This window comes from Oryzias latipes, chromosome 20 (genome assembly GCF_002234675.1).
Source record: "Oryzias latipes chromosome 20, ASM223467v1".
In the NCBI taxonomy this organism is placed as follows: Eukaryota; Metazoa; Chordata; class Actinopteri; order Beloniformes; family Adrianichthyidae; genus Oryzias; species Oryzias latipes.
This window is the reverse complement of record NC_019878.2, coordinates 15387894-15402602: the sequence shown is the minus strand read 5'-3', so window position 1 is coordinate 15402602 and position 14709 is coordinate 15387894. Positions and strand designations below refer to the sequence as shown.

Below are 14709 nucleotides of genomic sequence, written 5' to 3'. Positions count from 1 at the left end.
TTGAGGTTTTGAAGCCACAATTTCAACGCTAGCAACAGAGGTACAGCAACTCGCCGAGAGCAGTGCACTCATACTTTTGTAGGAAGTGCATGGTTCATAAATAAAATAATTCAACTATCAAATTAGCTTTTCCTGCTGGATAATGGCAATTAGGGAGTAAAGACTTAGGCTACGTTCACACTGCAGGCTGAAACGACCCAATTCCAATTTTTTGCCCCTATTCGACCTGCATCTGATCTTTTCATGACAGTCTGAACGACACAGATCCGATCTTTTCAAATGCGACCACAGGCCACTTGGGTATGTGGTCCTGAATCCGATACGTATCCGATCTTTTCAAATGCAACCTCCATCTGAACGGCCAGGCCATATGTATCCGACCCGTACGTCATTGATACGCTACAAAAGTCATAATTCTTCGTTGAAGTAGGCGGGAATGAGAACGTAAACATCAACCATGGCGGACGTTGCTTCTTAGACCAGTCAGTGGAAGGGAAGCGAGGTCACAGATTTAATATTTGGGGGTGGCCGCTCTATTCAGGCCAAACTCGAGGGCTCTTATCGCGACCGGGCGTTTTTTGAAAAGATTTCCAGCGAAATGGCTGAGCGTGATGTTGAACCTTTCCCGCGATTACTTTTTTTTCCCCCTTTCCGACCCTGGTCAGAAGAAGTACAGGTCGGATCCTCCTTTGGGGTTCACTTCCCCGTTCGGACACTCAGATTCTCCAGAGCAGGTTCATAAAGAGTCCATAGCATTTATTCTGGGGGGAGCCTTCTTTTATTATCGCTCTCCTTCCTCCATAACACACAACATGAATACGCGCCCCTACTGCCCCCCTCATTCCCTACCTCGCTGCACGCGCTCTCTCCTCTCTCGTCTTACACACACGCGCGCGCGGCCCCAGCACATTCACATCCCTATTCCACAGCAGTGGGTACAGACGATCCAGGCTCCAATGCCTTCTTAAAATGAGAAGATTGTAATTGTGCTGGCTCCTTTGTGAAAATGAATTTAATTATGCAAAAGAGCTCCGAAATAACAACACTGTTGTTGACATCCATTGTTAACGTTAGCTACTTCCACAAACAACAGTGACGTCGTTCACCGTTGAGTACTCTTCTGCGCATGCGGGTCACTTCTGGGTCATTTCACAGTCACACAGGAGATCACAAAAGTTCACATTTAATTGGAAATATGAACGGCCTTGGAAAAAAATGCAAATTTTTCAAAAAAATCAGAATTGAGCATTAAGCCCTGCAGTGTGAACGTAGCCTTGGGTTCACGTTTGGAGCTGTTTATCTAGTTAGCAAAAACTGATTTTGTAAAGTATAGAATTTGTTTCAATTTAACCTAATTTCTTGGGATTTTTGTCTTAAAATCTTGATTTTTAGATATTAGACATTGTAACACTGAGTCCCTGAATTATTTTCTAATCAAACTGCCTTTTCTGTGGGAAGCATAACAAGATTATAAGGCAAGTTTCAAAACAATCATAATGGAGCCAAATCAGTTTACCAAGTAGCCTATATGTGGCACGCCAGGTCTCTTTTACCTGACATATTTCTATTAAATCTTCAGCTCTTCAATTGCTGCAGTATTTTTTTTCCAAAACCCGTCAGGTTTTTCAGTCAGGGCTTATCAGGCATAGTTGAAAACCAACATGAAGCAGTTGGATTGGGCTTCAAATCGCATAATTTAAAGTGAAGGAGAATACAAATTCTTGATGCTTTTTATTGAACAGGTACTTTTAATGGTTGTTGGGGCTTCAGCACAGATTTCAAATATTGGTTGGCTAAATGGGAATCAAGTACACATAAATCTTGTTTTCTGATGTTGAGTTGGCCACAGCTGAAGTTCAAATTAGATCCAACCTGGATTAGGTTAAATTGTTTTTTGCACAGGAATGATTAAAACCTAATAGCACGGGGTATCATCGCCAAACTACTGAATGAATTTGAACTCACAAGTCTGTGTAATATCTAATTCAACACAGTTTGATTAAATATTGATTTATTTGTCAGATTTTGTTTCTAAAACCACTTTAGTTTGGAATAAAAGTCCAACTTTAGATGGAACTTTTGTTGATAAACTATAAATTCCTACATCTAAAACTAACAGAAGCTGTGTTTTCTGGGGCCCAAAATACAATAAATCCCTTTAACAATTGATGGATTTGATACAACAATTTCAAAGCACAGTGGTCCTTTATTTATCACAAGGGTTACATTCTAAAAATAACCTGCAAAAGGTGAAATCTTGGAAGTAGGATTCAAGAAATTTTAAGACTGTTAAACCCCTCACTACACACTTTCTACTCTTCTTTTCACTTTTCTGTCTTGTTTAAACTCTTAAAGTTCAAACCTTGATAAAAAATTATTTTTAAAAAAAGTCCAGTATTGTAGAATGAAAACAAAAATCCGATCACAATCAAAGATTCATGAAGATTTGAAGAGCTGCAATTATCTGTACAGGGGTCGGCCGTGTTAGGGCGGTCGACCCATGATCGTATGTTTGCAGGTTAAATTCCCGCCTTGCGCGCCCATGAGTCAATGCGTCCTTGGGCAAGACACTGAACCCAACCTTGCCTCTGGTGCTAGGCAGGCGCCTGTGTTCAGCAGCCGAGCCGCCACTAGTGTGTGAATGTGTGTGACTGGGTGAATGGGTCAGTGAATGTAAAGCGCTTTGGGCCTTGTAGGTAGAAAAGCACTATATAAGTATACGCCATTTACAGGAGACGTGGAGAGGGGATTGATTGATGAGGTCTTCAGCCAATCAGGACATAGAAAACAGAACGCTGTTAAAAAAAAATCCAATATAGTGAGAGAACACTATAAAGATTAAGTCAAATAAACTTTTTCTTTTCTCCAAACTCAGTGCTTATCATTATGATGTAACATCTAGATAACATGAAAATTGAAGGGACTTTTTTTCTTTTTACTTGTGCTCAACGTTTAACAGTGATTGTAGCAAATATGGGTGCAATTGGACAGCTGCTACTGCTTCCTCACATTGGGGGAGGACCCAGCAACCTTTAAACACTAAAACAACCATTTGGGTCTCTTTCTCAATTACCAAAACCCAGTAGGACCAGCAAATGCCTTCTTATAAACCTGTGATTCATTTAAAGGGCAAAAAAATAACCGACTAGTAACATGACCACAATGTTCATCCATCTCTATAATCATTGGAGTAGAAGTTGCGCTGTTAGTGACACAAATGTAACATCCCACCAAACTTTTATGGAACTTCCCAACTGTTAGAAAAAATAAATTGTCCTGCCCCAGAAAAATACGTTTTCTGTCTATAACTTCAAGTTAAAATGCCATAAAACACTGCCAGTAAATATTTAAAACCACTAACAGTTTATTAAGCCTCTGACTGGAGTCCCATACCCTACTTGATTTATGAAAAATGCAGCCTCCTCAAGAATTCACATTGTTGGCCAGTCTGCTTAAAATAAAAGTAAAACTTAGTTTTTACATTAACTTTTAGCATTTCACCCTTTTTCTTATGGCATCACCATTTCCCTAATTACCTTTTCTTCGCCCAGGGACTGCATGTATAATAGATTATGTTTGTTTTAACACTCCCAAAGGAAAATTTGCCTGAAACTGCATCATGCAGTGCCTCCCTTACACAAACCAAAAGGTCAGACTGTGTTCACAATGGTGTGGATTTCCATACTTGTCTCACTCTCTCTGAACTACAAAGTGGCTTCATCCCCTAAAATACCCCCTTAAGGAAAAGTAGGCCAGAAATCAGGCATTCAGGTGGCATATCAAATCCCTGGTTGCATCTGCAGTGCTGCATATTGATGGTATAACCAAGCTTTGCACATCAGGCACCACCTTTCTTCCTCTCAGGCTTATTATAGAGCCGTTGTGTTAGCAAGTGACTGTTGTGTAGTTCACACTGGGTTCGCAGTTGCTTGTAGACTGCTTTGCTTATTCTGTATTCCATCCAATTCAATATAATTTTTTTTTTTATCTTTACACTTTTATTTCCAGAATTTTCTTTCACTCTTTTCTCTGTTATTTTACCCTTTTCTCTTGTTGATAATCGGCTTTCTTTCTCTTTGCGATCAAATCCCCCCCCCCCCCCCCCCCCCCCACCTCTATTCCAGATTATGGTACTATCAGAAAAGTGCTTTCTCCCCTCAACCAGTCCACAGGGAGTTGCCTATTGGAGGAGATCGAGTTGTTCCCGCCTAGGAAGAGGCAGCCGATACGAAGCCTGCTGATCCTGCACAGCCGGAGCGAGCTTTATGTGGGTGTAAGAGACCAGGTCATCAAGATCCCACTCAAGAGATGCAGCTACCATAAGACTAGAGAGTGAGTCCATGCACAAATAAACACCATTAATCTCAAAGGAAGCTGTCAAAAAGCAAATGTGCTCACGACAAAGTTTTCTAGCCTTTCCTTTAATAAGATTCTCTTTATCAGAGAGAGCCAGGCCTTTGTGTCTGTTAGGGGCCTTTGTTGAGATTTAAAACCCTCCAAATCAGCTTTGTCTGAGCCGCTGGAGGTGCCCATGACTGCCCTCAGTCTGTCTCTGCAGCTGTCTTGCTGCGTTGCCATCGCCCCTCTCACAACATTGTGCGTTTTCTCCCATGTGGACTGTCCTGCGGCGACTGTTTATCAGATATATTGAGTTGCTGTCTGTTTGGACGGGACTCCATTAGGCACATAATATTTGCAAACAAAACACCAGAGTCAGATGCTCGTGTGAGAAAACCCACTACAAGTCCTGGACCTCATCCATCATCACAGACAGATCTTTCACACAATGAGCTGTTTTGGACAGCAAAGAAGACTTGTCGCACAGCCAGCATGGAGTTTCTGAGCTTTTCAAATCTCTTTTTTGAGTATTCAAGATAGTGAGAAAAAGTAGCAACTGTGGACCCAGAAGGGTTGGCTTTAGGGAATTTCTGTAATATTTTTTTTTATATCTGTATGCTTAAAACAAAAAACGTATTATATTTTCTTTGCTTTTAAGACACTAAAAGTTAGTATAGAATCCATGAGACCCAGAGAACCCCAGAGAGATAGATACTGGCATGTTTTCGTTCCTTCCTTTCATATCTTTACCCAGACATGGAGTCATCCACCTTTTGTGTGCAGACAAAGCCAAGTCACAGTTTTTCTGCATTTTCATGTAGATGCATAGGAAGTGACAACATGTTCTCTGAGTAAGCGCTTGTTTGTTTCCACACTGTTTATGAAATTCACACAAAAAAAAAAAAACTTTGGTACATTTCACCAGGGACATGTCAGGCAGACTTGACGCCTGCAGCTGAGAGATATGTCACCGCGCTGTCACCAAAGACTTGTATTTATATGAAAAGAGGAACAACGGCCTTTTTATTGCTCCCTATAAACCAACAGAAGCACAAATCGAAAGATAGATTTTGCTATATTAAGTTAAACTGCCTCACTAGGAAGAGATGATAACTGAAAAATCATCAACACGCTACGGTAAGTTGACAGTCCTTCTAGCCGACCATTTTTCTTCTTATCTCTCTACTTCTCAGTCTAGTGAGTAGCTTTCTCTCTTTAATCTCTGTGTTCACACCTCAAACTCTCTCCTCATCCCTCTTTCGCAGCCTCCCTTTGACTTATTCCCTCTGTCATCTTGGACATTTTCTCATACCTTCCCCTTCCATCTTATCTCCGCCGCTCTCATGTGTTTATACATCATTTCTCCCTCCACCTTATCTTAGAAACCTTCCACTGTAATCTTCCTCCTCATTCTGATGTTTGATTTTATGCCACCCCGCTATGCAGAGCCATCAGTATGCATACATGACAGTTTAATGAAAGGTCTCTAATGGGGAATTTTGTTCTTACCTCTCAGAGCTTGTGTAGGAGCGAGGGACCCATACTGCGGATGGGATCTGTTGCTGAAGAAATGCACCACCCTGGAGGAAAGTGTCAGAATGAGTCAGTGGGAGCAGAGCATCACAAAATGCCCAGTGAGTACCCGGCTGATGGTTAAATTCAATCATTAAAGATGAAACAACAAGAATCAGGAGGATTTTTCTTTTCACATCTTCAAAAAAAAGTTTTTCAACTTGACAAATGAGCTCACAAGAATCAACTGTTAAAATACTGAACATCTGTTGGATCAAAATATGTCACCTTCAGGTAATTTCCTTTTGTTTTAAGTTTATAAACTTAGGATTTTAACCTTCTTAATTTTATTTTCCTGTTGTGGGATCAATAATCAATTTCAAAATTTTCTGTCAAAAAATCCCAAAATATACGTTTTTTTCTTAATTCCATTCGCTTTTCATGAAGATATGTACTCGTACCCATAATGACCATTTATCTTTACTTTTTTGTGTTTTCTGCAGAAAACAGCTTTGCTATTATAATTTCCTTTTAGCAATAAAGATTTACTTGGCGCCAGATCAATTTTCTATTTTGAAATAGAAACTTTAAACTGAGTTGTTAGGTACTGATGCAACAAAACCAGAAAACATCAATATTACCACACCAACCTGTTTCACAGAAAGTAAAACAGTTGCTTTTGGAAAAAATGCTGTTTTGTTTTTTTTACGTTTTTTTGTTTTCTCAAACTTAATCCAACAAACTACGTTTTTTTCAATATCACTTATTTAATCTGGAATTGTTTTGACATAACAAAAGAATCTCTTAATTAAACAACCACTTTCATGACTGCACTAGATAAAATAAATATAAAATTTGAGAAAAAGTCAAGTAAATTTTTTCTGAAAATATTGTTTAAAAATGTTCAAAACACCATAAATATGACATCTGTGCTTTCCTGTGATTTGATTTTAAACATCACATTCATTTGACCCATGAAAACGAATCCCCACCGTCCAGACACACAGCCTGCTCCATCATCAAACCCCTGGAAACCATGAGAAGCCTCAGAGAAACAGTCCTGTCATCTAAGCACATTTTGTGACTGGACATCTTGACTTTCAAAGAGCAACATGTCCTCGCCGGAATGATCAAGGACGCCAGTTTATTTTTGAGATTAGTTTTGCTATTTATTCTGCTAAAAAAGAAAAAGGAGCACTCTGTAATAAGGACAGCAATTTTAAGAGTGCCTGTCTTTTTTTGCATTTGAACACCACCATTTTTATCTCAGCTTGGAGTACCATGTCTCTCTGCTCACTTACAGCTCAGAGGAATAATCTGGTTCTCATGGGGTTTGTGTCATTTCAGTTCTTTCTTTCACAATTACCACACAGTATGGTAGTTTTTTAAAAATGAAAATTTGTAAGTTTTTTTTTTTTTAATCTGGTATCAACAGTAAAACCCAAAAGCCACAACAGTTTGCTTCATCAAATGCCAAACAATGAATACTTTGGAAAAATGTTCTCATTCTGTTGTAATAACACTCAAAAGGCCTTTTTTAAGCAGGTATATTTACCAATTTTTATCTCTTTGTCCAAAATCAAAATAAAATATTGCATCCAAATTAGTTTAGCATTACAGTTTAGATAGTTCACAGCACTGGAATCGCCTGATTTTCTTAATATAATTTCCTGTATTTGTCATTTTAAATCAGTCTATGGGGTTTTGATCAAACCTGTAAAGCATTTCTTCTTAACTGTGACTCCAAATCATGGTTTGGTCTCACCTTGAAGAGCTGAGGTGGCCAAAAAATATAAAAAGAACATTACTAAACAAGAAAATCCTATAAGATTTTAAAATCTGGAAACAAGCCGTTCAACAAGAGCATTAAAAAAGGGAAAAATGAGATAGAAAGGGTTAACTGTTAAATAGAATTACTTGAAATCAAATGCTATAAAGCCAAATTATAGGTAATTTCCTGCTAATTCTAAACAAATGGTCTGTATTTTTTTAGTTTTAATGTTCCCCATTGTTGTTCATTTTCATTACAAGGACAAAAAACTAGTGTAATAAGTGCAAAGTTCTCATTTTAGGACAAAATATAAACAAAATGAGAAAACGATCCTAGTACGAATTGGCCCATCTTAATAAATCCTCATTATATCTAAATTTAGCACGTGTTCTTAGAGCATAAATCTGATTTTATTTTTTTTTTAAATAATGGTCATGAATGTCTTTCTAACGTTTTAACATTTATTAAAATTTAAACTAGCGTCCTCAAAATGAAACTAGTGCATTTTGAGTTTGTTTGAGTCCTACATAATGTTTTACTATTGTCAAGAGTATGGAGGAAAACAGATTTATGCTCATTTTGATAACAATTTCTGTAGATCCTGCTTTTAATGAAATAAAATCTTTTTGACTGGGCTGATTTTGAAAAAAGCTTGGAAAGGTGTAGAGCGAAGAGAAGTTAAAACAACTTCAACCGTTTTAGAAATCTTGATTGTCTAAAAGCAAGGTTTTAAATCTAAAAGTAATGAGTCATTGGCTAAAATATGAAGGGTTTCAATATGCAGTACTTTTTCTGCAACAAAAGAATCCAAACTTTATCAGCATAATATTTTTGCTTCTAAATCTATGGAGACTTTGCAAAAGGCCTGTTGGGATGAGCCATTGTTCTGCTGCAAATCCTTGAATATTGGTAGATATGAAGATCACTTAAGGTCTTTTCACCCAGACTCATATATGCAGAAAATGAAGTTACACTTTCCCAACCTCTTCCTAAACGCCATCTGGCATCCCAGTTTCATCTGAGTATAAAATGCTGAAGACTCAGTCAAAGATCTGCAATTTTTGGAAACATCTGTTTATGTGTTTAATTTTTTGCAATCAAGTTTATGATTTATTTAGCAAAATATTTTTGCTATTTCCTCACTTTTCCCTCTTTTTTTTTAGTTTTGCATTTTAGTGAAAGAAAGTATAATAACCAGTACAAAAACTATTGATTAAATGTTCCTGTTTAATGAAGGATATAAAGCGTGAAATATTCATGAAATGGATAATACACCACAACCGAGTCATGTATAGTCTTAGCTTGAATGATAATGCAATATTCCTTTATTGGCTGTCCCCGTGTAGCTGTTTGCTTTCATTGTTGCAGATGCTGTCTGCCTCAGCCAAGCGTTCCTCATTTAGTCATGCAGCAGAGTTCAATTACCAATAAGAGCAGTGGCCAGACGTTATTCTGTTTCTGCCAAAGCAGATGATGATCAGCTCTCCTCTGCTTGCATGAAAGTATTCTTTGCATTTTCAAATCAACCTGAAATGTAACAGCGACACGCCTCATATCCCTTGTAGTCCTGATTCCTCTCTGGTGCCTTTGGCTCATATTCCAGAGACATCACTGCAATATCTGAGTTTTCCTGTTTGATTATGTTTGGCTTTAGATATTCATTTATGAAGCCACTTTTATTTCCTCCTATTTTGCTTCTGTGAATCTGCCCACTGTGTTTCTCTCTTTTCCATTTTGGGAATTTTTATTATATTCTGCAACAACGATGGTGTCTTTATCCTGTCTGCTGCACATTACTGCAGTGTTTGGCATGTGGCAGAGCAGTTATGTAGCTATTTTTGTGTCTCTAAGGAGAATTGATTCCTCCAGACATCCATATGTAACCATAAAAGCAGCACAATCCCAAGGGCGTCACTGATGTAATGACTGGTTTCTGAGAAAAGCCATTACCTGCACAAATTTGATTGTTTTTTTGTTTTTTTTGTCATTAACAGGTTCGTAACGTCACTGTTGATGGAGGCTTCGGAGCCTGGTCAGGCTGGTCCACTTGTAGCCATAATGATGGAGGCAGCGCCGGTTCCTGTCTGTGTCGGACGCGAGCCTGTGATAACCCCGCCCCTCAGTGTGGAGGCCAGACCTGCTTTGGGATCAGTGCTGAAGTTGCCAACTGTTCAAGGTGTTTTATTTTGGTGATCTGTGCAGTTTTCAGTCTGGACAACTCACTTAAGAAAAAATGTGCAGAATTACACTAATTAAATAATGAATCTATCCCTTTCGTTCAGGACTCACACTGGGCTGAACAGCTATGTGCATTTTTACTGTCAGTTGCTTGATTAATCCTATTTTTCAATATAAACCCCCAAAAGTCTGCAGGTATCCACATATTTTGGCAGAGCTCAAGAAATGTTTTCTAAGGTTTAAAAAAAAACTCTAATCCAGTAAACCACTACTACTTCACCAAATTCTACTAATTCTGGTCTAATTTTATTGTTTGAAACTTGTTTTTTCTCACTTTGGTTCATTTTGTGCCCCTTTACACACTGCAAAAACTTCTATAACTATATATTCTATAACTATATATTTTCAAATTTGCAACAAAACTTTATTATCTGTTTGCAAAAGCCAATACGCCACCCAAAAGGTTTGTAAATGTAAGTTATTGACCATCAAAGGATTGTTTAAAATGTACCAGTTGGGATGTGTTTATGCCTTTTGTCATGGTCATTCTAAATTACATAATGACAGTGTTTGTCCCAGAACTAAAAAAAAAAAATCCCACCACAAACCTATAAATTTTAGGACAGATTTGTAATAAAGCTCAGAAGAAGTGACAGTAGGACACATAAATAACATTGTAAGCTCTCATCTTTTGGACGTCCTTTCTGTCCCGTTTCGCCTCATCAAGATCTCATGTATTGCTTGTTCCTTGTAAAATGCTTATGACATTACATCACAGACTCTCTGCGCCTTAGTTGTTTTTACTTCTTTTCAAAAGATGCAAGCCTGACAGATGCATGACAGTTCATCTGTAGTGTGAGATGCTCAACAAGGATTTTTGTTCATGAAAAACATTCTCCTTCACTCTGTTCTGGAGAAGAAAATAAACCTCCCCTTTGTGTAGAAAGGTTTTTTTTTTGAGTAACAAGTCAAATAGTGGGCAAAAAAAGTTGAAAAAAACATTTTTTATCCAGCATACTATTTATTTAATTCTCATTATCATTATATTTCCAGACACAGAACCTTCACACAAACCCAAAAGAGTTTCTATTACCATTATAAGGAAAGAAAAGGCGATGTAGGCTTAAAAAATGTGGTTATACTCTTATAAGGATTAAAATGCTGTTGATAGTTTATTACCAAAGTGAAGACCAAAATAAAAAAGGCACATGCCTCTACAATCAGAAACCTAAACTTCACCAACGGATGTATAGGAGCAGTTCTCAGGACTGATGTGATCTTTGTGCATCACCATAGAAACGGAGCCTGGACTCCCTGGACTTCCTGGTCTCCTTGCAGCACCAGCTGCGGCATCGGCTTCCAGGTGCGCCAGCGCTCCTGCAGCAACCCCAGCCCCCGCCATGGGGGGCGAGTGTGTGTGGGCCAGAACCGCGAGGAGAGGCAAGTAAACATTCATCAACCTGCAATGGTTACACTTCCTGTGCGCCCATTAAGCTGAATGTAAAAAGACCTAAAAACAAAAAAAGAACAACTTTTTCCATCAGTTAGTAATCTGCAGTCAAAAGTACAACTCCTCCTGTGGCATTTCGCTTTTTTCATCTTTAACTTCTTCCTCTCTGTCCGTGTACATGACAGCCAATTAAAGCAGGAGCAGGATAGGCCTGTGCTTGTGTAATTATCTAGCTTTTTCACACAAACCAAGTCTGCAATTTGAAGCTTTGGGAGCGTCGGAGAAGAATAATCTCCTTCTTTTTAAAGATGTTTGTACAGTTTCCAAGCAACTTTTATGGTATGAAAAGAAATAAGCAAGAGAGCGCAAAGAGCACAAAGCAGCATACAAAGAAACCCAGGTAGAAAAGGTCAGGAGTTTTTTATATATATATATTACTATTGTATTCAATTCATTCTTGTTAGCTGAAAGTCTAAAAGGTTTTCTCCCTTTAAAAATGAGTTGTACAAGTTCTGACAGCTTTCATTGTGCCTGGCTCTATTGCATTATTATTGAAGACTGGCACCAAGACGGTTCTCCTTTGTGAGCGTAGTGTTTGTATTAAGCCAAAAAGCGTTAGTTTGATGTTTTTCAGGCAGCCCCTGCTGTTAAACAGATACGAATAAAGAATAAAAAAATGACTTCTTTGGAAGTAGCAGATATGTTTTTGTATGTGTCCCTCCTCCTGGCGTTCTCTCTTTCTCTCACTACTTCCGTCTAGATAGATGGATGTGGTCACCATAGCAACAGAGACAGTCTTAAAGGGTGAATAGTTGGACAAGGAATTCAAGGATGTTCCTTTTTATTTAGGCTGTATTATTTTCTCTCACAGTACACCTTACCTTTCATCGTTGCTCCAGGAGGAGCAGTCCTTGAGACGGGATCAGTTACTTTGGAAATATATCAGGAGAAGAAAAAAAAAGCTGACTGCTACTACAGACCGCAGCAGGAGAGCAGCAGATTTTACCTCCCCCTTCACTTCTTTTTCACAGTGCTTTAATCTCATTTGTGCTGTCTCCCCTACCTGCTCTCTGCACATAGTTAGCTCAGCTGTTTGAAACACATGGGGCAACTTGTTGACCGGAATATTGTTTTGGTTGCTGAAGGAAAAAAAATAGTATAAAGAATTCACCTTTGGAGCCATGAAATGGAGCGGCGTCCTTGTGTGTGCTAGAATGCAGCCTCCCAAAATAAAAAATTAAGCCAGTGCAGAAAAGTCTGCTGCTGTCAGAATCTTCACACACAAGACTGACTGAGTTGTCAATATATGGGACATTTTTACCTGTATTTTTAAATTAACTTTATTTGGATATTTTGGGGGTTAAAAGACAAGTTCCTTTTATAAGTAAATTGTAAATGTAATGTATGTTTCAATTCCGATCATTTTTGAATTTAAAGCCTAATTTGAGGAAAAGGAAATCTGAAGATAATTAAAGCCGCAAGCGGCTTTGTATGGCCCTCAGGCGCAACCCGCCCCCGCCACTCCCCTTTGACCAATAGGCTTGCTGACTGAGCTGCTGCTTTAGGCCTTTTACTGTCCCCATCTGCCTTCCCCACTCTGGTCAGTGCTGTATTTCACAAATTATTTTTTTTTTTCAAACTGCTGGCTTTTCTGGTGGTTTTATCTCTATAGCAACCATTTTAGGTTTTGATCATCCGAGGGTGACAAACAGGTCTATGTAATTTTTAGAAGAATCAGCAAAAGTAAACTTCCTTGGCAACAGTCTTAAGTAATATGTTCCAATCCTAACTTATATCGATTCATTCATTTTCACGATATTCCGGTAAAAAATTGTGCCGGTAACAGTGAATGCCACCTTGTACAAGCTTCCCATGCGAATGCCATTCAAAACTTTCTAATTTCAACATTTTTTCCCAAGTGCCGTTCCAATGATACTCAAGTAGTTAGAAGGCCATAGATCCAAATCCCTAGGAGGATTTTAATTTTGTATCCGCTACTAAAGCAGTTTTTTTTTTTATTATTTAAGATGACAACCTCTTTTGGAGGTCAATGGTCATTGAAGCTCTTGTTGTTTATTGTAGACTTAAGACGGCGGCTTGTGTGGGAAATGTCTTGAATTTCGCTCAAACTATATATTTTTTTCCCATATGGTGAAAAAAATGTCACAAAATTTCACACTTTGCCACAAAGTCACCAAGCGGTAGGTCCTGTGGCCATCCCATAGTAATTTCAAAACTTCCTTGGATATCTCTGACACATTTGTGTCAGATTTTCACCTTTGATGTAACATTCGTCTTTCCAGCAGATCTGGTATAATTGTTACAGCTTAAATTAATAACTTAGTCAAATCAGTGCTTGTATCCCCCACCTTTTCACCTTTCTTCCTTTTACTCTCTTCCACCCTCCCCTCACATTCTTCCCCTCTCCCTCCCCACACAAAAAAAAAAAAAAAGAAAAAAAAAAAAAAAAAAAAAAAAAAAAAGGATATCTCTGACACATTTTTTGTGAACATGGATTGTTTTTTGTTTTTTTTAAGCCCTGTATCAGAGTTCATCCGCTTTATTTTCTTTATTTGGACGCTATGATGTCATTATTTTAGGGGAAGGTGTTAAATGTTCATTTTCATAGGGAACCAGGTGTGTGTAATTTTAGTACGTTTTTAAGTATATGGTGGGGGTGATGACATTTTTACTCTTTTGCTCAGTTAGAAAGAAAAATTGCAAAAACAATTTGATCCGTGCAGTCCAGGACTGCTGCAGGCCATGAAATAAAAGATTTTGAGGACCTCATTCAGATATCCCAAACCGTCCAGCTCATTTGAGGTTTACAGCTACCTATGTGTGAAATAAGTCTTATTTGCAAACCTCAGCCTGCACTGCATGAGGGTATTGTCAGTTTTTGAGTCTTGAATGTTTCTTTTATCAAAGTGGAAAGCTCTTGTTTTTAGTGGCCACAAGGTTCTTTTTCCCTGGCGAAGCTTCACTGCACACTTTGTTCTGCCACTGTTGCCTCACTAACCTACTTGGATTAATGCTCCGAGCCGACATTCATGAATGCATTCAAGGTCACAAAAGTTGCGGAGTCGTACTTAGGAAAGAAAATACCAAAAAAAAAGATGGAAAAGCTTCTTTTTTTTTGTCCCTTTTGATGTCCTTTTTACAAAAAAAACCTCATAGCTTTGGTCCCAATGGTTTCCATCCAACAGAGGCTTTCCAGAGGAAGCAAATGCTATGAAACCAACCAAACACGAGAGCGCTACAGGCTTAAATCTGGATGCTAATGCCTGCATTTATAAACCTTCTGTTGGTATTTCCCTCAGCACGCTGACAGCGTCCACACTGCTTACTCAGCCTATAGCGGGTAATTAGTCTCGTTTTAGTCTTATCAGCTTTGTGTACTTTAGAGAGAAAAGGATAAGATAGGCTGCAGCAGAGCCACTCGCCTCTTCCGACTGGAGTG

The 14709-nt window shown here is 38.4% G+C and overlaps 1 protein-coding gene across 5 annotated transcripts in view; it reads left to right on the top strand.

Annotated features, from left to right (window-relative positions):
* sema5a (semaphorin 5A) overlaps nucleotides 1–14709 on the top strand; it is a 142135-nt gene that overhangs the window by 85237 nt on the left and 42189 nt on the right. For all 5 annotated transcript variants that reach the window (XR_002292683.1, XM_020712736.1, XM_011488866.2 and 2 more), the window contains exons 11-14: nucleotides 4125–4332; nucleotides 5855–5972; nucleotides 9616–9797; nucleotides 11096–11239. Coding sequence is in view for 4 of the 5 variants with exons in the window: in XM_020712736.1 (XP_020568395.1) it covers nucleotides 4125–4332; nucleotides 5855–5972; nucleotides 9616–9797; nucleotides 11096–11239 (652 nt within the window). In the remaining variant the exon portion in view is untranslated. The remainder of the gene's footprint in view (nucleotides 1–4124; nucleotides 4333–5854; nucleotides 5973–9615; nucleotides 9798–11095; nucleotides 11240–14709) is intronic.